We start from the raw sequence: 25021 nt of genomic DNA, 5'->3' as shown, positions 1-25021 counted from the left end.
AGATATTAGTCTTGCCTTTTAGCCAGAGCCAGTTGTGCTAGTGGGGCAGTTGTTCCTGGCACCATGGCCTGGTAGGCTTTGGCTGGGAAGTTACCCACTTATTTGTTGTTTTTCTTTTCTTATATTACGGTCGGGAGGGGGCGCTGTAAGTCCGGCTCTGCTTTTTAGCAAAAGGAAAGGACAACTTAGTTATAAATCTTCTTTTAATCCAAAGACGACTTTACCCCCCCCCCCTCTCCGTAATTCCGGGCTCTTGTTAATTATACTACCTAAACGTAAAGCAGCTAGATCTTAATTGACTAATAATGATGAAACTAAGGAGATGAATTCAATCGAAAAGTGGGACTTTGCTGGAAAGAAGATTAGAAAAACAGGTTGGAGATAATTTTCAGTCTCTTATATTTTGGGTTTTACAACTATAGTTTTCTATATTTTACAACTTATATTTGGATATTGATAACTAATCGATTAGTATTCAATTACAGGCATATCATGGTAAGTAACTTGATATGCTCACCTGCCTATGAAGTCACCTGCATGATCATCTTAAGAAATGTGGACTTTTCCAAAAATATGAATGTTTTGGCTATATAACTAACGGCTACTCTCAACGGACAATAAACAGACAACGAACAATAGAAGATAAAAAGCCCTAAAATAATATGAATCAACGGTTACAAAATAAAAATATTTGCTTTGAATACCGTCAAAAGTAACATTTTTCAAAATAAAATAGGTTGTTCTAACAAGTCCATGTAAAATGCTTAAATTATTACAAATGGTTCCAAGATCTTATTTCAGCAAAAGAACCGCCTATAGAATAGCCAATGAGCACCATCTATTTAATATTTTAATTCGATTAAATACATGTTAAAAAACACTATTTCGAAACAGTCAACGTCCCTATTCAAAAAAAGGTCGTTAGAGCCCTGATCTTATTTGGCATTCTACGAACAGAACAGAACGTTGATCAGCCAATAAAAATTCTAGAAAGTATTTTTATCTACACAGCATAGGAAAATGGGCTTTTCAATTGGCTGGATTTGTGGTTGTTTTTACCGTAAATTGCCAAATAAAAACAGGACTTAAGGCTGACAAAAAAAAATATACAGGAAAATGCACTAAGTTACTCATTCAGACAATACCTTATGAAAATACTTGCTTTTATGGCACCTAACATGCTTTTATGTGTGGAGTTGTGTAGTAACGGTGATGAAAATGATGTCAAAATGCATCTCAGAGGGAGTACGATCAAAGAAAAAGCGTCAAGATTATATCACTATCATCAATAGTAGAATAGCGATAATGAGGCATTTGTTTTTTAGTCGACCAATACCACCTTCAACCTCAGAGGACCCATCAACAACTCCAGTTATTGAGCAGTTCATATCTCAGGACTCAGATGAAATAGAAACTGATTTTAGAGAAGAAGATGAACTACCAGTATCGCCGAAAGATGAGTTTTTAGATAGTTATGAATATTATGAAGATGATATTTTGTCTATAAAAGCAACACCGAAAAGTGTCAACTTGCAAAGGAGACCATCTGTCATCGCAGATATTTCTAGTGAAGAAGCTGAAGTGGAGGTAACTATACGTTATTCATTTGTATCCCCCTCTATTTGTTATGAAGTTAAACTGTTATAAAGTTTGTTATGAAGATAAAATCTGTATCTCCCATAATCAAAACGGAAGGGGCTCTCAAAATCTAGAAAAATATGTATACGTGCTTAGATTTATATATATATTATTTCAAAATTTCTAAAATAAACTTAGAACAGTTTCTGGCCAAATTTCTGTAAGCAAATGGAAAATCTTAGCCTCCCATACTTTCAAGTGTCATTTTAACTTAAAGCGACGTTTTTCAGGAGAAATATCTATTTCTTAACTTGTACCAAATTCTAAGATGACTTTAGTTTTTGAAGGCGCAGACTTCAGAGATCGCGCAGACCTTGACAATTTGAAATTTAGAAGGCTGATAGCTAAGCAATCTTAGCCCGCTGATTATTCTACTTATCCTTTGCTACTAAGTATTGGGAGGAACTACCCCCTCTCCCAGGAATTTTTCTCCGACTCGCAGAAGTGTATCAAAAATGCATATAAAAAAATATTTGATGCAATTAAACAGAATTGAACTCAACCCCCCTCCCCCCGAACAAAATACTTGGTACACTGTTGATAGTATAATATTACCTCCCAAAATTCTTCAAAATTTAGCAGTAAAACCGAAATCTATTCTTCTTCTATTAGGGTCTCTTTGAATGTAAGGATGGATTAATAGCTTGCTAATTTTGGCACTCAAGAAATATGATGGTATCAAAAAAGGGGATTTTGGTTCCTAATTTCAGTCCTCAGGAAAACACATAGAATAATGTGGATAGTATGGTAGTATCTCCATATATACAAGGTACTTGTGAGATCCTGAAGCCGTCTCACTGAAGAAACAGATGTGGATAATAATGAGGGTTGGAAATTTGACGAATGTTCTTGAGCCCTCCCTACTGGGCGACCAAGAATATACAAAAAGGAAAAAAAAAATTAGGAAAAAAATGTAGTGATTTTTTGGTAAGAATCTATTTTTTTAATCTTGCCTCTGTCCCTCTAGAATGATTTTTTGGGTTAATAACCGTCAAAGTAAAATCAATGCTGAAAGTATAGTGTAAAAAAAAGCTCTTTCTTTAAATATTGCTACAATTATTTATAAAGTATGAAAAACAAAAAAAAAACTAAGAAGATTGTAACATTTAGGCTGACAAATAGGCCGAAAGTAGAAAAAGGAAGGAAAAAAGTAGGAAAAAATAAAAAAAGAGGAAAATCTGTTAAACTAATTAATCTCAAGTCTCAAACCCAATTGATTGGGCAGTTTGAATTGTGGGTACAGTTTTTCATTTGAGTGTTTAACTTATTTTTTGATATGCTAATTTAGCTCTCTAGTTTTCCCCTCTACATATAGAGGCCATTGACGCTTTTGTGGGGCCAGAAGCATAAATTGTATTTTTGTGTATATTGACGGTTGAGTGATTGACTGTTTACCCATGCCATTTGACCAAACACTTGGAAAACTATAAGTTTCACCGTTCGCCTGTGAGTCCTGAGGACTTGTTGGTCATGTATCAATTCTATGACTTGGTGTTCCACCTTTAGACTTCAAGCAACTAAACCTATTAGGCTTAGGTTACACTTGTTCGCCTTTGAGTCCAAGCAAATTCAGTCTCAGATTTTTCATATAGTTCCAGTCGACATTGTCCGTCAAGCATCAACCCAAAATCAATCCAATCTTTCATCCCTTAGTTCTATGACTGTCTACCTTAGTTCTGCCCTAGGAATGACATATGTATGGATGATAGATAGACTTATCTATCAACAAATGAGCTGACATTAATCCTAAAAAGAGCTTATGCCAGATTTGCCTCTCACTCACTTGGCCTATTTGTCTGATTTTTCTACAATCAGCCATGGCTTGATGCCCATCGCTACTTGATTTTAATTTAAATAAATAATAACGAGGACCACACTGCCTTTCCATAATACAAATACAGAAAAGAGAATAATGAGGACTTTTTTTTCCCAAGACAGTGAATGAACAAAATCTATTTGAATATTTCAGCCCTATATCTAAGGGCCGTCATCAGAAAAGAAAATAATAAAAAATAACAAAAAAAAAACACTTACAATAAAATTTCTTGGTAAAAAATCTATTTTATTTTTTTTAATAGCCGTCTTAACTTTTTTTGTAAATAGGCTTCTTGGCATCATTACTTCTTAACGATAAGTTCAGCCAAGGCTTTGTGATAAAAGCTAACATTTCATTCATTTCAAAGGTTCATTCATTTCACTAACTGTAGTTACTAAAGACTGGAATAATTTCATAATGCGTTGTTTGCCTTCTCCGCAGCTAATCTTGTAGTTCTTTTGGGATTGGGCTTGTTTTTATTGGTTCCTATTTTTGTTTTATTTTGAATTAGATTATTTTCTATAATTAATTTTGTTCACATAGGGTTGAGTGTGTACTCACCCAAGTCTCTATTTAGGATGTATTTTTATTTAAGTTTCGTTTGATTTCGATTGCCTCGTGGACGTTTTGTTTGATTCCTATGTCATTGCTGATTAAAATTGCTTCGTCAAATAGAACATAATGGTTTGGATTTTCAGAAATGGTGAAAGCCAAATTCTTAAAACTGAATCGAAAGATATGGAGCTATTTTGAGATTTTAATGCTTTTTCAATACTTTCTTTGTGTTGCTGTTATCTTGTTCCCAATTTTGGTGGGTTCGACCAATGTAATAATTTCCACAACTATATGGTATTTGATACACTCCTCTTAAACGAGTAATTGGGGTTTTATCCTTACCGGAATTGAGAAGATTCATTATATTTAAATTACTTGTGAAGACAAGACGTAAATTATTTTTTAAACAAACTTTTTACGGGTTTGAAATAATTTTTCGGGATATAAGGTAGGTAAGTCGTGCTTGTGGGTTTATTAGAATCATTTACTGGTGTGGGATTTAAGGATATAGATTCGGCCTTAGATATATGGCCGAAATATTCAAATAGGTTTTGTTCATTCACTGTTGTGGGAAAAAAGTCCTCATTATTCTCTCTGCTGAATTTGATTTTATTTTAACTACTTGATTTGTTTAAATTGATTGACTGATTGCGATCTTCGGCTTTCCCTTGAAATTCACCTTGTAATAGTTTTCACACAGAGTTCGTTCTAGCTTAGAAATTTTAACCCAACAATCAAATCAATTTCTAATAGTTTGCCAGTGTTTTGCCCAATCTCAATTAATCTCAAGCCCCACGTGACTCGAGTATGTGAGGCTTAACCCAATCAATTTGCTGGCAGCATTTAATTTAAATTGGAAAGTACTTTCAAAGTTGAGACAATAAATTTAAGGATTAAAGTCAGCCTTATCAATGAAGATACTTTAACTTAAATGGCACCATTGTTTTTGTAAATGTATTAATATAACAGCTTGAGTGAGGTTTTCATTATAGATTGAAATCGCTACCAGAACAAGTACTACAACTGAACCTTCCACCACTGTAACTACAGCAGAACCAACAACCACAAGAAGAAAGTTAATCCGTGGCCCAGCACGACGACGTTTTTCTTCCGCAATCACTGCAACTACTCCCGAAACTTCTGTTGTTGAGAGAGCATCCGTTGGCCCAATAAGAATCAGACCACCCACTTCTTCCAAGCGACGCTTTGTAGCCCGACCTAGATCTACCACTAGTCAGCCGATAGTAGAGGAAAATGATGAAGTAGTAGAAACGCGCGACTTAAACTTTAGATTCCCTAGTCCTGTAGATGTAGAAGGTAGGAGCTTTCCTTTGCGACACGTAGATACCAAATCATATGACTTTAACGGTGACTTACCACAGACTGAGAGAACTAAAAGAATTCGACGACCAACTGACCTGACTTTAGCTTCGTCTAAGAATAAACCTGTTGAAGATGCCAATCAGCCAAAAATCTTACCTTCTTTTAAGGAAGCATTAGAAAGAAAGAGAAATCCTTACCCCCTCATAGAAACATCCACAAATTTTGAAAGATTTAAAAGAAAAGATGTTGAAACCAGCAGTCCTTTTGTTGAAAGTTATGATATTGATATCAAACCCAAGGAATCAAAAATAACTCGGTTCAGACATATTCATAGCCGACCAGACATCAGGCTGTTTGAACCTTTTACTTATAAATCGTACATTCCAAAACATAAGGACACAAACAGTGCAATATTTTTCAGTAATCGCGACTTTAATGATCGTACGTTTATCGAGGTGTCATCTCAAAACGAAAATTATGCCAAAAATAGTTTCCACTATTCAAAAAACACCTATAGAACAGAGGACCAAGTACCTTTCGACTTAACGACTGACGATTTAAAACCGGAAAATACTAAACTGATTGATTATAGCCACTTTGATGATGAAGTTACTAGTGTATTTAACAGTCATGGGGGCCTTAGTAACTGGGTTAAACAGCCACACAGCCAGGCTATGGTAAACAGGCCACGCGAGCTGATTCATCCCGGCTTCGGTGATTTTGGTCCTTCAATGGTAGATGAGAACCATGCTAAAGACAGTTTCCACTCTTCAAAAAATAATTACAGGGCAAAGGTCCAAGCACCTTCTGATTTAATGAATAGTGATTTTAAAACAAAAAATACTCAACCGAATGACTATGGCTACTTTGATGATGGGTTGACTAATACATTTAACGTTCACGGGGGCCTCAGTAACTGGGCCAAACAGCCACACAGCCAGGCTGTAGTAACCAGCTCACACGAGCTGGGTAATCACGACTTTAATAATCCTATGTTTTTTGGACCTTCATTTGTAGATGAAATCACTGCTGAAGACAGTTTCAGCCCTTCCAAAAATACTTACGGGATAAATAACAAAGTACCTTTTGACTTAGTGATTGAGGATTTTAAGAAAGAGAACACTGAACTTGGAGACTATAGCCAATTTCATGATGAAACAACTAATATTAACAAAAATGGAGACCTTAGTAACCGGGTCACAAAACAATATAGCCGTGAAGTAATGGCCATGCCACCGAGCTTTGAAAATGTCCAGGATTCTCCGAAACTACCTGCATCCATTAATTTCAGTGGAGATCCTTTAAAGATAAAATATACCAACAGACATGACCAACTAGAGCCAATTAAAGACTATCTGAGTAAAGAGTATTTGTACAGAAATCGGCCTGAATTGGAAAAAAGACATCCACAAGACAAAACATGGGATCCTTGGTGGTCAATTTATACATCTGGGGGTCTTGATGATGTTCAAGAGGAGGACATTATAAGGAACGTTGACAAGCTAGACTTTGAAAAAATTTCTAAACATAACTCAAAGGTATGTTTGACAATGACCTGACTTTTTACACTTCGTGACTTTTCTTTCGGAAAGAAACTTGACAAATTGAAATCCTGTGTTGCAAACTTTTTAGTTATTAATGTAATTATCAATTACTATTAATGTAATACTCTTATAGTGCTTCATTCATTCGATGATTAACAACACTTCTTGACCTTCTCTTAGCTCTACGGCATCTGGGGTCAAACCCCGTGCCAAATATCTCCTGGAAAAGATTAATCTACTGGTCCACCACCAGACATAAGGCTTATTACCACAAATTATTCTGAATTTTTATATTTCCATCTAATATATCAATTAGATCCCACTACTAGAAATGAATAAATGCTCACACAAAATGAAAAGAAAATATAATAACGGTTAGAAACTGTATTTAAGACAGTGAACTTTGATTTTCTTAAACATACACTAATATAAGTAATAATATTTAGGCTTCACATCTGTAAGTCTTTATCAATCAGAAAAAGGAGTAAAAGATAGTGGGGTGGAAATCGTAAACTGTCTTGATTGTCTGGGCAAAAATATTTTTTTTTACCAGTATCCACCTCCTCATGGTCTAGTTTGGTTTAGAAGCCCCCCCCCCAAAAAAAAAATAGTATGTACATGCCTGTGTTAAACTATGCCTGTGTTAACCAAACTATGTTTTAAATCCAAGGTGGTGATAATCGTAAAAGGAGTCCAAATAAATGGCGTATGATGTTGTTTGTATTGTTCATTAAAACTCACCTGATGTGAGGTTTTACTGATACAAAACGATCTTAAAAATCACAGGGGAAACTTAGCTTAAATTAGTTAAAATTAAAAGAGGTCAAAGATTTTCTGTAGCAACTTTTTGATGAAAGTTTTTAATGTCATTGTGAGTTGTCACGGAAAACTTAAAAAACGCTGTTGTTTATTTGTTTTTATTGATTATTTTGTAATCAGGACTTTGGTTTCAATAATAGAACTTTGATTTCCGGTCAAATGAACCCTGTCCCAATCTTCTGGGATCATTGGTTTGATGTGGTCACCCTTAGGGAAAACAAACAAATAAATAAACATCCGTGATCTTTCTTCTGGCAAAAAATGCAAAAATTCATATTTTCCAACAGTTTGTGGAAACGGACTGTGGCGACCAGGCTCAATAGTAACTGAAACTCTAAAAAACGGAATTTTGATACCTATATATACGTAATGAAAATTGGAATTTAATACTGATTTTAAACATACAAATTTTGTCAAGATTGGTCTCATCCATCAAAAGTTACGTGCCTGTGAAAATGGGCATTGTTTAAAAAGGGGGTAAAAACACCCCCTATAAGTCATATAATCTTAATTTAAAAGTAGGTTAAAAGTAGACCATAAGATCCAGCGTAATAGAGAACCCTACTGTAGAGGTTTCAAACTCCTATCTGCAAAAATGTGGATTTTTTTTTGCCAGAAGAAACATCACGGACGCGTGTTTATTTGTTGTTTTTTTTTCCAGGGGTGATTGTATCGACTCAGTGGTCCTAAAATGTCGCAAGAGGGCTTATTCTAACGGAATTTAAAACTTCTAGTGCCCTTCTTAAGTGACCAAAAAATTTGGAGGGCAACTAGGCCCCCTCCTACGCCAATTTTTTCCCAAAGTCACCGGATCAAAATTCTGAGATAGACATTTTTTCAGCATAGTCGAAGAATCTAATAGCTATGTCTTTGAAGATGACTTAATCCCCCATAGTCCCCAGGGGAAGAGATACAAGTTATGAACTTAGCCCATTGTTTATATATAGTATTGGTTATTGGGAAGTATACTGACGTTTAAGGGGGGTTTTCTCTAGTGGTGGGGAGAGGGGGTTACGTGAGAGTATCTTTTCATGGAAGACTTTATCATGGGGGAAGAGAATTTCCATGAAGGGACCGCTGGATTTTCCAGTGTTATTGAAAAAAAAAAGCGAGATATTAACTAAAAAAGTACGTTTTTAAACTTAAAATAAGGAGCAACATTAAAACTTAAAACGAACGTGTATAACGTGTATTTGTTTTATTACGTGTATTTTTATTACGTGTATGAGGGGGAGAACTCGCTCAAACACATAATAAAAATATACGAATATAGAAGTTCGTTACGTAAGTTAATTTGTAAGTTATGCGTAATTATTACTAATAAAAACGTTCGTAAAGAAATTAAAAGTTCTAGTACCCTTTTTAAGTAACCAAAAATATTTGAAGGGCAACTAGGCCCCCTATCCCGCGCCTTTTTTCTCAAAACTTTGAGAAAGCCATTTAAAAAGTAAAATTAATATTCAAATTTTGTTTTAATTATTCATTTGAGTGAGCTAAAATCAAAACCTGCAGTAATTCAAAAGTGTTCAGAAATTAAATGACAAAATACATTTTTTTTTTCAAATTGAATGTAAGGAGTGGCATTAAAACTTAAAACGAAAGAGAAATTTGACAAATTTTCTCATGGTCATAACTTTTGATGGTTAGTATTAAACTTGATGAATTTCATATATTTTGAACAAGTATCAAAATTCAATTCTGTTGATGCATCTACTGTTATCAAGACTCAATTTCTTAGAGATTCAGTTAGTATCGACCCGTATTGTTCCTTAATCAGAGTTACTCACCACGAACTGTTTGGTTCCATTACTTTTGTTCACTCCTCTCCGTATTTTTATTAACCTATTTAATTACTGTGCTTATCTACACTTTAATTACTGTGCTTATCTTAAAATTTTCAGCTCTGTAGTTGGGATTTGGCCCATCCAGGGCATTTTTAGAAACATACCTGATCTCTATAATTGGTGTCCACTTCGTACTTGATTAAAATTTCAAATGCTATTAATCAGATGACTATAATAAGCTTTAACATTACGATTCTTTTCATTTATGTGTATATTAAAAACTGTTTTTCAGAATTTTCTGCAATAAAAAAAGCCGGGTTGACTTTTTGCAAAAAAAAATAATATAAAAAGAACATTATACCTCTGAGGTAAGAAAAATTTCAAGCATTAATCTTTTTCTTCCAATGACCTTTGTAATATCTATATTTTATATGTGGGGACAAGTCCCCCAGAATGTATTCAAAGGCTGACTCTTGCTCTTGAAGTTCTAACAAGTTTATAATATATGCCTGCCCTTATTTCAATGCTCCTCTTCTCCTGATTATGTATCAGCTCATCATCAATCATTAATCTTTGATGAAAAATCCTAAATCTTTTGATGAAAAGCACCACGTGAAATATTTCCTTTCAAATCTCGTTTGTCTTCAATAAAGCTATTTATAGGAAATGGTACCAAAGCCCTCGCTTTAACTAATGTGCTCCTATACTTAAAAAAGCTAATTTCATAGTCCTATCATGGTTTTTGATTTAATTGAAGAGCCCACTGATTTGAAGAGCATCAAATGAAAAACTTCAAGTTTTCATTTTTCAAATAAAGCTAACTATTCATATATAATCTTTGATGAAAAATCCTAAATCTTTTAATGAAAAGCACCACATGAAATATTTCCTTTCAAATCTCGTTTGTCTTCAATACAGCTAGTTATAGGAAATGGTGCCAAAGCCCCCGCTTTTATTAATGTACTCCTATACTTAAAAAAGCTAATTTCATAGCCCTATCATGGTTTTTGATTTAATTGAAGAGCCCACTTATTTGAAGAGCATCAAATGAAAAACTTCGAGTTTTCATTTTTCAAATATAGCCAACTATTCATGTATAATCTTTGATGAAAAATCCTAAATCTTTTAATGAAAAGAACCACATGAAATATTTACTTTTAAATCTCGTTTGTCTTCAATAAAGCTAGTTATAGGAAATGGTGCCAAAGCCCCAGCTTTTATTACTGTACTCCTTTACTTAAAAAAGCTAATTTCATAGCCCTATCATGGTTTTTGATTTAATTGAAGAGCCCACTTATTTGAGAGCATCAAATGAAAAAACTTCAGTTTTGTTTTTTAAATAAAGCTAAAACTATTCATTAATATTAGCCGAAACTTTTAATTAATGGGAATTAACTTAGAATTTGATTATCATTTTAACCCGTGTATGAATACACGACTTTAAATACATTTGCAATACAAGTTTTTGATTGAATTTATGCAAGAAAATCAATGATTTTAAAAAAAAATATACCTGAGGAGAGAATGAAAAATCTAAATAAAAATCAACCCATATGTAGCAGTTTAATTTTGAAATAGAATATAACATTTCGAAATTTTAGCAGATCTCGACGACGATGAAATAATCGATGAAAGTGCCGAAGTTTCATCTGTTCCCAGTGTGACTATTGTGCAAAGTTCTGAACAAGTCGTTGTGAAATCTTTTATACAAAAACGACCTCAGCCATTCACTCGTCTTCAACGCCCAAGTTTGCCAAGAAGAATCAATGACTCACCTCTTCGTCAAAGACAGCAGCAACCCACTCCAGATCCACTCCTAAGTGAAAGTGATGCTGACTATTATGATGAAAGTGATGATGAAGTTGTTGATAATTTTAAAGAAAATAAGTTAGAAAAAGTCAAGATTGTGAATGGACGTGTAAGATGCTTTGATGTGGGCAATTTCCCCTATCCTGGTACCTGTAAAAAATTTATAAATTGTGCACGAGTTGACTCTGGAGCTGTAAGAGCATGGGTCTATACATGTCCAAAAGAACTGACTTTTGACCCTGTTGGGGGACTTTGCAACTGGGGCAATCCTCAGCGATGTCCGCAATAAGTGTGATATAAATATGCTTTAAGTATATATTTTATAGCCTTTAAGTGCTCATTGCCAATTTTCTAGGTGAATTTTCAAATGTTTTGAAGAAGTTGAAGTTTTTCTCGATTTAATGAACCGTGGATATTTACTTATTTTATATAAATAGTTGTTAAATAAGATAAATAATATATAATTTACTATAATTACCTAAAGATGTTTCCTAAATGAGAAGGCATTTTTAGAATAAATTCTTTATTATAGGCTTTTGGACGTAGCGATCAAAATAAAAGAATTTAATTTTGACAACACCTGGTCTGCTTATCATTTGAGAGATGAACTGAATATTAACTTCCTATAAGCAAAAGAAATACTTTGGTCATTCTATCAATTTTTTTTCTACTTTATACAATGATTACGAATGATGCTTTCCTAAAATGTTATATAAGGTTTTCGTGTATTGCTTTATTTTTGGTCTAGTCAAAGGGACCTTTGAAAATTCAAATACAATACAAAGCCTTTTCAGCAGTGGAAAAGATAAAACCAGCCCCATTCTGGGTAGTGGTGTTTATAGAATTTTATGTTCTTGTTTGAATTCTATGTTAGGTTCTTGGCTTTATCTATGTCGGGAGAACCCAATAGCAATGGGGGTAGGCCAAGTTTATTGGAACACAGGTCCTAAATCGACATAGCTGGAGCTACGCCAAAGGGTTGAGACTTTTGATTCCTACTTGGCTTAACACGTCTATTACAACCCACGACGTATCATTTTGTTTGATAATACTTCTATTATTGCCCCTGCTAGAGGTCAAATGCAATTTTTTATGAAAGCAGTTGAAATAAGAAAGCACATTTACCTAAAGGTCACCCTCAATAGAGATACTGGAGAAATTTTTCTTAGCCCTATTTATAATGAACCTATTAATTCCGATGGTTTTTATGTCTATCCAGAAAATTATATTTCGCAGCGTAATAGAATCTCTGATAATACCCTTGCCGATAAACGATTAGCATTTAAGAATGCTTTACATAAAATGGAATTGTCAAATATTATTCAGTATTGTATTTTTTATTCAGTTACCCTTTCATCGTTGCTTGGAAAGGGTCCTATTTTAGTTTCTGTGTTTGTTTTGAGGTTTGGTTTTTATATTGTCCTTTGGACTTTTATCTGTATTTTTATTATTATTCTGCACTGAGCACGGTTGAGTGGATGTCTCAATCGAAATATTTGCATAGTTTTTCTTCTGTTTTTCACTGGTTGATATTGTCCTCTTTTCTCTCTTCCTTGCGATTTTTTCATTTTGTCATGATTAGCCAGTGTGGTCTTAGAAATTATTTAAAATATATAAACTAATAATAATACTACGGGGGCAGCAACTACATTCCATGTCAATATTGTGGGGTCACAAGTCAACAAGGAATTAGAACTTAATTTGAATGAAATCGAATCCTCTCTAAAACTAAAATCCATGCTTAGTTAATATTTTTCTTTAAATTTTCCTTTGAAACCACTAACATTTTCTATCTTTTTCATTTTGTTTTCCAAAATATTCTATAATTTTGAACCCTTCACAATAAAAGACAATGTGGACCTGACAGACGCAATAGGTGCAGAATAATTGTCATTCCTACCCTTTTTGTTGTGGTTATGAGGCTTGGTAAGGTTGCCGGTAAAGCACTGCATGCAGTACTAATGTACTATATCCAACACCTGAATGAAGAAGCTCTGTAAGAAAGGTCAAGGTGTCTAGGAGAGTTTCTTCCAAGAGCTGGATCACATTTCTTCCACAAAAGTCAACAATTTTTAATGTAAATCTTTTACATTAATGTAACATTAATATGTACATTAATAATCTTTTACATTGAAATTCCGCCATCCATACATAATAATATCTACTATGGAAGGAGAATTTCATTGGCGGTTAAAACCTTGCCGGAGACAACGCAAGCCGCTAGGCGTAACGTCTTCAACAACGGATGGTGCAAGGTCAGCTTCTGTGGCAGAGAAAATAAAAATATCATCTCGTAGAAGAAAGGGACTTCATACTAAAAGCCTTAATAGCAAGCGGTATTAGACTTCTTTGGTCCGGTTTGGAAAGATCAAAATACCAGTTAAATGATGTGTTTTTGCTTTCTGAAGGCTCTTCAGAAGCAAACTAAATGGGGGAATGCATAGAAGAAATTATGCTTCCAAGTCGTTGCTATGAATGAATGAATGAACTTTATTACCCGTAAAAGTATAAAAAACACAAAGTACGGAGTATTATAAATAAACAACAACAAAAACGATAAAGATCGAAGAAAAAAAAATTCAACTAACAAAACCTATTGTATCTACGAAAAAACATTCTAGATCTGGTTTCCAAGAAACGAATTGTTCAGTCTAAAAATTTTACCTTGTTGCAAACAAATCAATCTATATCGACTGAGATACCAAAGAGTTCATAATTTTAAATATTGAATTTACATCTTTTTCAGTGTCAACTTTTCGTGATACTTCATCAGTGATATTAACAACTCCAGGCATATGTTTTCCAGATAACCACCCTTTACCCTGGAAAACCTGCTGCCAAACCTTATTTGCAAAATAATTAATCCCAGCTTTTTAATCCCAGATAAACAGCTTTTATTTATAAAACATTGATGTCGAATCCCTTTTCCTCTGCGAACTATTTACTTGTGGCCATTTTCGTGGCATATTCATCCACAAATGCCTACCCTAGTTTTGATGAATCACTACAGCAATTTTGTCAACTGATCTAGGCTCAATTGCATTAGAAGAATGATTGGGAATATCCAACCACCATTGTGGTTCCGAACTTACATCGGATGTTAAAGTTTAGCTTGGCCACAAAATTGCCCTGCTCGTTTTTTGTTGCTTGAGCACTCAACGACTCCACTTTCTGGTTAAAGGCCCTAATTCCTGAGATATTTTGGACGGGGAGCCTCGTTCTGCCAGTGGTGCTAAAGGTAGAACCCCTTCTCTTCTACGTTTCCACCATGGAATTGTTTTTGGATGGTGTTTTGGCAACACCCTTGCCAAAAAGAAACACCTTGGCAACACCTTGACTTCAGGAGCACATAAAGCTGATGGCTACCATGGGATCTGGACTCACTTTGAACATCATCGCATGACGTCTTTTTAGACTGAGATCATAATAGGTGAGGACAAGGATTTGAAGTGTATCTGTAAGGTTTTTGACAACCTTTTTTTTGATATCATGATTTTTAATAGGCTTTCCATAAAGGCTCAATCATCCAAGTAAACAACAGACGAAAACGGGGCTCCTTCGATCGGTAGGGGCCCCACGGCTCCTTAACAATTGATTTTTATATTATAATAAATTTTTTTACTACTAAAAGATGAACATGGTCCACTAAAAGACGAATATGGTCCATAGTAAAAAAAAAGGTGTAGCCTGAAATCCCTCAAAATGGTTTCAAATCAATGTGAATTAGTCCTTCATTATGGTAGTGACAACCTAATAAGAGACAAATACATACAATAGTAACAAAACATAGCCTAAAATTCCTTAAAATGGTGTCAATTTGAAACACAGCGTACACCATTAGAGAGATCTGGCAAAAAACTATAAAAAGAACCTTACTGTTTATAAAATAAACTTACTGTCCCTTGGCTTCAACAACAAATTGGTTTGGAAGACAAGGAAAGTGGCTGCAACCAAGAAATTCCGCATCGAAAAATTCTTTTTCCGTTTTGACCTTCTTCGTAGCTAGCAGGGCACTGGAATATTCTTGGAAAGCTGTTTCAAGGCTCGTTTTAAAAAAAAATCGCAATATGTAGCGCGTTTTGTAATTTAAAAAATAATATTTAAAATAAAATCATTTTTTTACAAAAAATCATATTTTCATTATATAAGATAACTAATGACGTCAAAAAGCTAGGTTATAACCATATATGACGTGAAAAATAAAACCTATTTTATGATGTTAGCTAAAGTAACGTTGGTTTACATTAATATTAATTAATATTTTGTCAAATTCACACCTTTATATGCTTAGCCTTAAGATCACTAGAATCGTGTTGGTAGTATAGTAGGAGTTCTAATAGCAGTAACAGTGTTGCATTAGCAGTAGTGGTAACAGTAGTAGAAGCAGTATTAATAGAAGCATTAGCATGTATATATTGCCGCTTGGTCAGTTGAACAGCCCCCTCATGATGCCCCGGAAGTTTCATCATGATAAGATAAGCTGTTCCAAAAATATTGCTGATATACTCTTCTAAAAATCTGTATACATTAGTTTAACTTTCCACTCAATAATTTCGAAGATGTTCATTTCAATACACTCAGCCTTCGTAGAACACGCTACACAAGCAGTAGCTTTAGAGATAGTAGTGGGGGGTGGTAATATTAATAGTGTTGGTAGCACCATTAAAATGCTCAATTTAAATTCCAATTAAAATTCCAATTGAAATTCCAAACTAAAAATTAAATTAAAAAATTAAAAATTAAATCAAGATTCTAAATTAAAATTCTTAATCATTCTTAAGTTAAGCTCTTTTGACAACCCATATGCACATTATGTATTTTGATATATTTCATTTCTCCAATCAACATTGTTTCAAAGTGTCACCTGAGTGCCCTTTGTCTTTTTTGGAAAGTAAAGGTCAAACATACCTATCTTTCTCCATTACATATACTAATAACAATAATAATAATTTAGTTCTTTCCCACTTACAAGAGGGAAAAAGTGGAGTACAAGGAGAAGGAACAAAGAACTACAAATAACACAAAATACAAGAAAGAGAAATAACAATTTAGCAAAAGAGGCGGATAAGATGATTGCTAGGACCAAGACGGATTGGCTTTTCATCAATTAATTTTGAACTTAGTTTTTCCACTGAGAGGGCAATATCCGTTGCCTGGTATTCACTAATTACCCTTCGGTTCCAAAATGATTGTGGTAAATAAAGTAAGAACTTACAATACCGATAGTAATCCGTCTTGACCCTCTTTGCATCGCCTTTATTCAAAAGCATAAAATGGGGGGTTGAAGGCCAACCATCCGAATAGCACTGAATGGTGGCAGAAACTCGAGTAAAGCTTTGTAAGTGCTTGTCGCCGGAAATGTCCAAGATTTCCAACAATTTTAGAATACCTCAGTCTTAGCTTAAATTAAATATCCCGTATTGTCTGAAAACAAAAAGAACTTAGAGAAATGCAAACAGAAATCCCAAGCCATCGAAAAGAAGTGACTTGTGGTGCGGAAAAAGAACTGCAATCCAAAGGGTGAGACGAACTAACCCCATTAAATATTCAAAATTCACATTTACCTACGTTAAGCAATAATCCAATTCTTGCAAATGCATGAGCAACGGATCGGACAGAATAATACTGAATATAAACAATGAAAGAATTACCTACACTCCTTGCTCTGATGGCTTTAAAGGAGGGGTAACATCCCAAAAGACATAACTACTGGATGTACAAGCTGGATGAAATAACTGTCACAAAGCTTTTATTGGGTGTGTTTTGCGATATGATACACACAGGGAGGGCAGTGGTTGCCCTCCAGTCACTTTTGACTCTTAAAAAGGGCGCTAAAACTTTATTTTTTTAATAAAAACCGTATATTCTCCGGTGCTTAACTTACAATCTTTGCTCCAAGGCTCTTGAGGGTTGTGTCAACCCTGGAGGTATTTTTTATGATGTTTAGACTATTTTAAACAAAATAGTTATCTCAATATTTCGATCAGATAAAAGAGGCTGGAGAAAAGAGGCTGTTGGGGGAAGGGATTAGTTTCCCTCTGATCAATTTTGACTCTTAAAAGGACACTAAAATTTCTAATTTCCAATTAAATAAGTCCTCTCACAATATTATGTTACTACCCCTTCCATATGAAGTGTATCTAAGAAAATAATAAATAATGAAATACTGAAGCCCCATGCCCTTTATTATAGGCTATGCTGCGACCACCTAGGGTTAGTCACCCTCTGATCACTCTTAGTGCTTAATAGAAAAACTAAAACTAGTCAAATGATCCTCCTTCCATTAGAAACTTATATGTCTCCGGGCTATAAATTACATTCGTAACCCTTGCATTTAGGAGGAATGTGTTGTCAAACAGTTCGTGGTAACGAACTGTAGTAAGGAGCGACCCGGCTCAATAGTAACCAAAACTCTAAAAAATGGAATTTTGATACCAATACCTACATCAAAAGAATCGCATTTTAATGCTGATTTTAAATATATAAGTTTCATCAAGTTTAGTCTTACCCATCAAAAGTTACGAGCCTGAGAAAATTTGCGTTATTTTAGAAAATAGGGGAAAACGCCCCCTAGAAGTCTTTGAATCTTAACGAAAATCACACCATCAGATTCAGCGTATCAGAGAACCCTACTATAGAAGTTTCAAGCTCCTATCTACAAAAATGTGGAATTTTGTATTTTTTCCCAGAAGGCAGATCACGGATGCGTGTTTATTTGTTTTTTTGTTTTTTTATTTTCTTTTTCTTTTTCCCAGGGGTGATCGTATCGACCCAGTTGTCCTAGAATGTTGCAAGAGGGCTTATTCTAACGGAAATGAAAAGTTCTAGTGCCCTTTTTAAGTGACCAAAAAAATTGGAGGGCACCTAGGCCCCCTCGCACGCTAATTATTTTACCAAAGTCAACGGATCAAAATTCTGAGATAGCCATTTTATTCAGCGTAGTCTAAAAACCTTATAACTATGTCTTTGGGGACGACTTACTCCCCCACAGTCCCCATGGGAGGGGCAACAAGTTACAAACTTTGACCAATGCTTACATATAGTAATGGTTATTGGGAAGTGTACAGGCGTTTTCAGGAGGATTTTTTTGGTTGGGGGAGGGGTTGAGAAGAGGGGAATATGCTGGGGGAACTTTCTATCAATAGTTTCTCATGGGGGAAGAAAATCTCCATGAAGGGAGCGCAGGATTTACTAGCATTATTTAAAAACACAATGAAAAAATAAATATGAAAAAGTTCTTTCAGCTGGAAGTAAGGAACAGCATTAAAACTTAAAACAAACAGAAACTATTACCCATTTGAGGGGCTCACCTCCTCCTAATACCTCGCTCTTTACGTTAAAGTGTTTTTAGTAATTTCAACTATTTATTCTACGGCTTTTGTGATTCTGGGGTCATTCTTAATGAATTGGGACAAAATTTAAGCTTTAGTGTAAAGAGCGAGGATCTGACAAGGGGGCGAACCCCCTCATATATGTAATAAAAATATGAGAATACAAAAGTTCTTTACGTAAGCTAATTTATAAGTTACGTAAATCTTTTACTAATAAAAATATTCGTAAAAAAAATAAAAGTTCTAGTTGCCTTTTTAATTGACCAAAAAATTGGAGAGCAACTAGGCTTCCTCCCCCGCTCTTTTTTTCTCAAAATCATTCGATCAAAATTATGAGAAAGCCATTTAGCCAAAAAAAAAAAAAAATTCAAAAATTTCGTTTTAATTATTCCTCTGCGGAGAGCCAAAATCAAAACATACATTGATTGAAAACGTTCAGAAATTAAATAAAAAAACAAGTTTTTTTAACTGAAAGTAAGTAGCGACATTAAAACTTAAAACGAACAGAAATTACTTCGTATATGAAAGAGGCTGCTTCCTCATCAACGCCCCGCTCTTTACGCTAAAGTTTTTTACTGTTTTAAAAAGAAGAATTGAGAGACAGAGTCAAACTTTAGCGTAAAGAGCGGGGCGTTGATGAGGAAGCAGCCTCTTTCATATACGAAGTAATTTCTGTTCGTTTTAAGTTTTAATGTCGCTCCTTACTTTCAGTTAAAAAAACTTGTTTTTTTATTTAATCAACCCTAAAGGCATTGTTATATGATCTTTAGACTATTTGGAACAAAGTGGCTATCCCAAAATTTTGATCAGGGATCTTCACCGTAAATAGGGCATTGGGAGGGGCTGTCCACTTTTGATCACTAATTCAAAGCTATTCTTAACAAAATGGCTATGTCAAAATTTCAATTGGAATCATTGGGAAAAAACAGGACGTGAGGTGGGATTAGTGACCCTCCGATCATATTTGACACTAAAAAGGGCACTAGAACTTTCAATTTCCAATCAAATGAGCCTCTTACAAAGTTTATACGACCATGAAAATAACCACTGGGACATAGCTTGCAATCCTTACCCCCTGGCTCTGGGGGTTTTTGTCAACCTCGAAGGCATTTTATATGATCTTTGGACTATTTTGAGAAAAAAAAGCTTTCTGAATATTTCTACCACCCGTTAGGAAAAAGAGGGTGTATGGGGAACAGTTACCACCCAATCCGTTTTGGCTCTTAAAAAGGGCACTAGAATTTCCAATCTCCCATCCCATATTCTGATTTTCATCCTGATTTCCCATGACCACCCGTTCCACATGAAGTGCTTCTGAGGAAAAAAATAAGGTACTTTTTTCTTACAGCCACCACACTCAAGTTCTTAAACTGAACCTTCAACTAAACTAATAATAAATGAAATAAATGAAAAGAATTACAGTAACAAATTGTATTTTACTGTGAGCAATCCACGTATTAACACGCAAACCGACTTGTTTCCTACCGACTTGTTGGGATAGTTGTACACTTCCAAAAAGGGTCTTTATCGCAAGAGTATGAAGTCTTGCTGTGTCCACTGACGCACTGTTTTGTTTTGGGCAGCACCCCATTATCCTGGAAAAGTTGAACTGCTTCATCTTCGGTCCATGGCAAATCTCAAATTGTCAATTTAACATCCACTCTCCGACCGATTTCCTATCAAGGGCACCGGCGCGGTCGCAGGAGGACCAAACACCAAAATATCTGTGGTGGTTAGGCGACAGGAATATATTTTATGAAATTTGATCGTTGAGATGAGTTTCCCTTTAAATACTTTTAGAAATAAACTGGTGAAGCGATCAAATTATATAATCAATAATGTATTTAATTATTATGCGTTTAACCTTAAAAAAAATCAAACTCAAACCAAAAGTTACAGAAAGATGTATTGCTTCCGTAGATTATAAAAGATGTAGATTTGCCTTATGCAATTTTCTACGCCTTAGAATATTTTACAGAAGGAGTAGAGATATTCAAAAACCATCCTGCCTGTATACATACCACGTTTTGATTTTATAACGACCATGCAAAATGTACCTCTTTTAAAACAGGACAATTTACCCCCCCCCCCCTTCTCCTCGAAATTAAATTTGTTATATATTCAGACATAAAAAAATAGAATACCGAAGTAAAAAAAAAATTTATACTTATTACCCAGCTGTCAAAAAAACTCTTTTGGTTTTTATTGTACTATTCAACTAAATAAAATGAGCAGTCTGAAAATAGAAAATTTCGTCATAAGAGAATCTTATGACGAAATTGTGATTTCGTCATAAGAGGATCTTATGAATTGTGAATTTCGTCATAAGAGGATCTTATCAAATAGTTTGTGAAAACCATCAGGAAGTAAAAGGCGACTTGGACCAATATTAAACAAACCTGAAAATGGATAGAATTGGTAATTTAGAGTTCCATAAAAATTTTGAAAAAAGCTCAGGTCCTTGAAATTTTTGTACAATTTTTGCAAAGCTTTGTCATTGAGGTATGGCATATCAAACCGCTCTAAACTTTGAGCTCTGACGGTTCATCCGAAATAATTGCTTGACTAATGTCAGACAAAGTGAATGGCTAACAAGGAAATTCCAAGTATGTGTAAACCTTTTATAAATAAAGAGACATAACACAGTTGTCAAATTATAAGGAATTCAGACATAAATCAAAGAACATGGGAATCCACAGTGCCTTCACAAGAAAGAGGTAGTCTTGGAAGAGTTGGAGACAGAGCCAATTTTAGGGCAAGGTTGCCAACCGTACACACTTTAAACAGTTCGTGGTAATGAACTGTAGTAAGGAGCGACCCGGCTCAATAGTAACCGAAACTCTATAAAACAGAATTTTGATACCAATAGTCACATCAAAAGAATCGCATTTTAATACTGATTTTGAATATATAAGTTTCATCAAGTTAGTCTTGCCCATCAAAAGTTACAAGCCTGAGAGAATTTGCCTTATTTTAGAAAATAGGGTGGGGAAATCCCTTAAAAGTCATAGAATCTTAACTAAATCACACCATCAGATTCAGCGTATCAGAGAAGCCTACAGAGAAGTTTCAAGCTCTCATCTATAAAAATGCGGAATTTTGTATTTTTGCCAAAGGACAGATCACGGATGCGGGTTTATTTGTTTGTTTTTTTTTGTTTTTTTTTCCCAGGGGTGATTATATCGACCCGGTGGTCCTAGAATGTCACAAGCGAACTCATTCTAACCGAAAATAAAATTTCTAGTGGCCTTTTTAAGTGACCAAAAAAAGACGGAGGGCACCCAGGCCCCTCCCACGCTCTTTTTTCCCATAGTCACCGGATCAAAATTTTTAGATAGCCATTTTATTCAGCATAGTCGAAAAACCTGACAACCATTTCTTTGGGGACGACTTACTCCCCCACAGTCCCCTCGGGAGGGCCAGCAATTTAAAAAATTTGACCAGTGTTAACACATAGTAATGATTATTGGGAAGTATACAGAAACTTTCAGGGGGATTTGTTGGTTGGGGGAGGGGTTGATGGGAAGGGGTTATGTGGGGGGAACTTTTCGTGGAGTTATTTGTCATTGGGGAAGAGAATTTCCATGAAGGGGGTGCAGGACTGCATAGCATTTTTTTTAAGAGTAAAGAAAAATTACATATGAAAAAGTTTCTTCAACTGAAAGTAAGGAGCAGCATTAAAACTTAAAACAAACAGAAATTATTATGCATATGAGTATTTCACCTCCTCCTGATACCTTGCTCTACCTCCTCCTGATACCTTGTTCTTTACGCTAAAGTGATCTCATTAATTTCATGTATTTAATCTACGGCCTTTGTGATTCAGGGGTCATTCTCAAGGAATTGAGACACAATTTAAGCTTTAGTGTAAAGAGCGAGTTAATTCGTAAGTTAACGCAAGTTAATTCGTAAGTTACGTATATTTTTACTAATAAAAGTGTTCGTAGTTGCCTTTTAAAGTTCTAGTTGCCCTTTTAAGTAACCAAAAAATTGGAGGGTAGCCTGGCCTACTCCCCCAATCCTTTTTTCTCAAAATCGTCCAATCGAAACTATGAGAAAGCCATTTAGCCAAAAAAAGTAATTTAATATGCAAATTTCGTTTTAATTATTCAAGTGCAGAGAACCAAAATCAAAACATGTATTAATTCAAAAAGGTTCAGAATTTAAATAAAGCAAAACAAGCTTTTTTTTAACTGAAAGTAAGGAGCGACTTCAAAACTTAAAGTGAACAGAAATTACTCCGTATATGAAAGGGGCTGCTCTCTCCTCAACGCCCCGCTCTTTACGCTAAAGTTTTTTACTGTTTTAAAAAGTAGATTTGAGAAAAAGAGTCAAACTTCAGCGTAAAGAGCGGGACGTTGAGGAGACAACAGCACCTTTCATATACGGGTTGATTTCTGTTCGTTTTAAGTTTTAATGTCGCTCCTTATTTTTAGTTAAAAAAAACCTTGTTTTTTTTATTTAATTCTTTAAATAGACTCATTTTCATGTGCAGCAACATTATGCAAAAAGTGAACATTTTAGAAATTGGGAATATTTTAATGATAGGTAGTGCGATAGCGCTGCCTATCTTAGGAAGTGCTTTACTGAAAAAACAAAATACGAAATATTTTATATTTTTTCATACTTACATCCTTATTTTATACTTATTGTCATTCATATTTATTTTATACTGATATTTTACATAAATGAAAATATATTATAACCTTAACAAAGAATGTCAGTAAAAGTCAATTTAACTGACTATCCACGGTCATTTGTTTGTTTGTTGTTTTTAGTAATTCGCAAATTGTGTTCTGGTCTTCGGAAGGTATAGGGGTTTTGAGCCCTACTCATGCTAATTTTTGCTCGTTTTGAGTTTGTTTTCGGCTATTTATTGTTTTGAGTTTCATTTATTTATTGATAGTTATTTGTAGTAGTTTTACATTTGGAAGATTATTTAACTTTAACTATTTAACTGGATTGTTTTGTTTTCATTATATTTGATGGAAAATGGTCGTTTGAAAGAGGTTTAAAGAGTATATTTTGGTCATTTAATACAACTGGTAAGAAAAACAACGTGTTTTGAGTTTTCAAGATTTGGCTAAAACTGACACATTTTAGCATCTCCAACAGACACATTAGTGGACCAAAAAGTTGGCAACCCTTCCATAGGGGAGGGACACGGGAGTACTTTCCCCGGACACAAAAAATTTATGACAGCAAAATTTCCGATAGATAATCTAACGTCTATTAGCATTTCTAATTTTATTTTCATCATAACGAAGTATAAAAAAGCAGTTAATCAATGAAAATAATTAACAATTTTTTTATTAACTGATATAATAAATGTAAACAGAAACTAATAAAATAATATTAATTGAAACATTTAAATATTTAAAATAATAAAACACAATCAGCAATATGTTTTTAATTAATGAATTAATTAGAAATCACTCTTGATAAAAAAAAATTGTTAAGGTTTTGCTTTGAAACGTTTTGGGAGACAGAGAGGGGATACAAAGCAAGAATTTGCCCTTGGCATTAGGTAGGATATACTTACTACTGATTGGAGGAAGTTGATTCGATTGAAAATACATCACAAGGGACTCCTTCTGAGATTAAAGAGCAATTAATTTGCTGAAGGGTCTCCTTTGCCCCCTCCACCCCCTGTACACATAATAAAAATAAAATAAAAAGTTAAGACATTTAAAATTTTAAGATAATTAAAATCATTTTGAAAATATAAGACATGTCCCCTTGTTCGCCTAAATCAATGAACATATGTATAATAGTGGTTTTACCTAAAAGGCGCTCTTTACTTTAGAATTCTCATGACAACTGCTATACCGATAGTATTGGCTTCTTATACTGATTCTAAACATATAAATTCTTTCTGTTTATTGTTACCCACCCAAAACGAAAAATCAGAGAAAATTTGCCTGATTTTGAAAAAATGGGGGGGAAATCGAGCAATCTTATTGAAAATCTTTTTATTAGATACATCGTATAAAAGAACCCTACCATAGAGGTTTCATGCTCCAACCTTCAAAATATGTAATTTTGCTTCTTTTTTTCAGAAAAAACATCTTCGATGCATGTTTTTTTTTTTTTTTTTTTTTTTTTTTTTTCAGGGGTGATTGTATCAGACTGAAGGTCCAAGATAATTGGAGAGGAGTTCATTCAAACGTAAATTTAAAGCTTTTTATTAAGCGACCATACAGATTGGGTCTAGTAAAAAGTCTTTTTTTCTGCCGTTTTAGGGCACCAAACTACGACTTTATCCCCAAGAGGACGAATTTGTATCAATTTAAAATTCTGAGGAGCTAAAAGTAGCATTCAACCAAGTTGATTCCCTCTACTTGTAATGAATTAAATAAAAAAAAAACAAGTTTTTTTAACTGAAAGTAAGGAGCGACATTA

At 34.3% G+C, this 25021-nt stretch overlaps 1 protein-coding gene across 2 annotated transcripts in view; it reads left to right on the top strand.

Moving 5' to 3' along the window:
• The window catches only part of LOC136026547 (uncharacterized), a 118872-nt gene extending 107120 nt beyond the window's left edge, over positions 1-11752 (top strand). The window contains exons 15-17 of one of the 2 annotated variants that reach the window (XM_065703233.1): positions 1326-1587; positions 5002-5326; positions 11084-11752. In XM_065703233.1, the coding sequence (XP_065559305.1) occupies positions 1326-1587; positions 5002-5326; positions 11084-11577 (1081 nt within the window). In that variant the 3' untranslated portion in view covers positions 11578-11752. Of the gene's footprint in view, positions 1-1325; positions 1588-5001; positions 5327-11080 lie in introns of both variants that reach the window. The other variant, XM_065703232.1, reaches the window with a different exon arrangement.
• The last annotated feature ends 13269 nt before the right edge of the window (positions 11753-25021 follow it).

The sequence above is a fragment of the Artemia franciscana genome, chromosome 4, assembly GCF_032884065.1.
Source record: "Artemia franciscana chromosome 4, ASM3288406v1, whole genome shotgun sequence".
NCBI classification, from domain to species: Eukaryota; Metazoa; Arthropoda; class Branchiopoda; order Anostraca; family Artemiidae; genus Artemia; species Artemia franciscana.
This window is presented reverse-complemented; position numbering and strand designations above follow the sequence as displayed.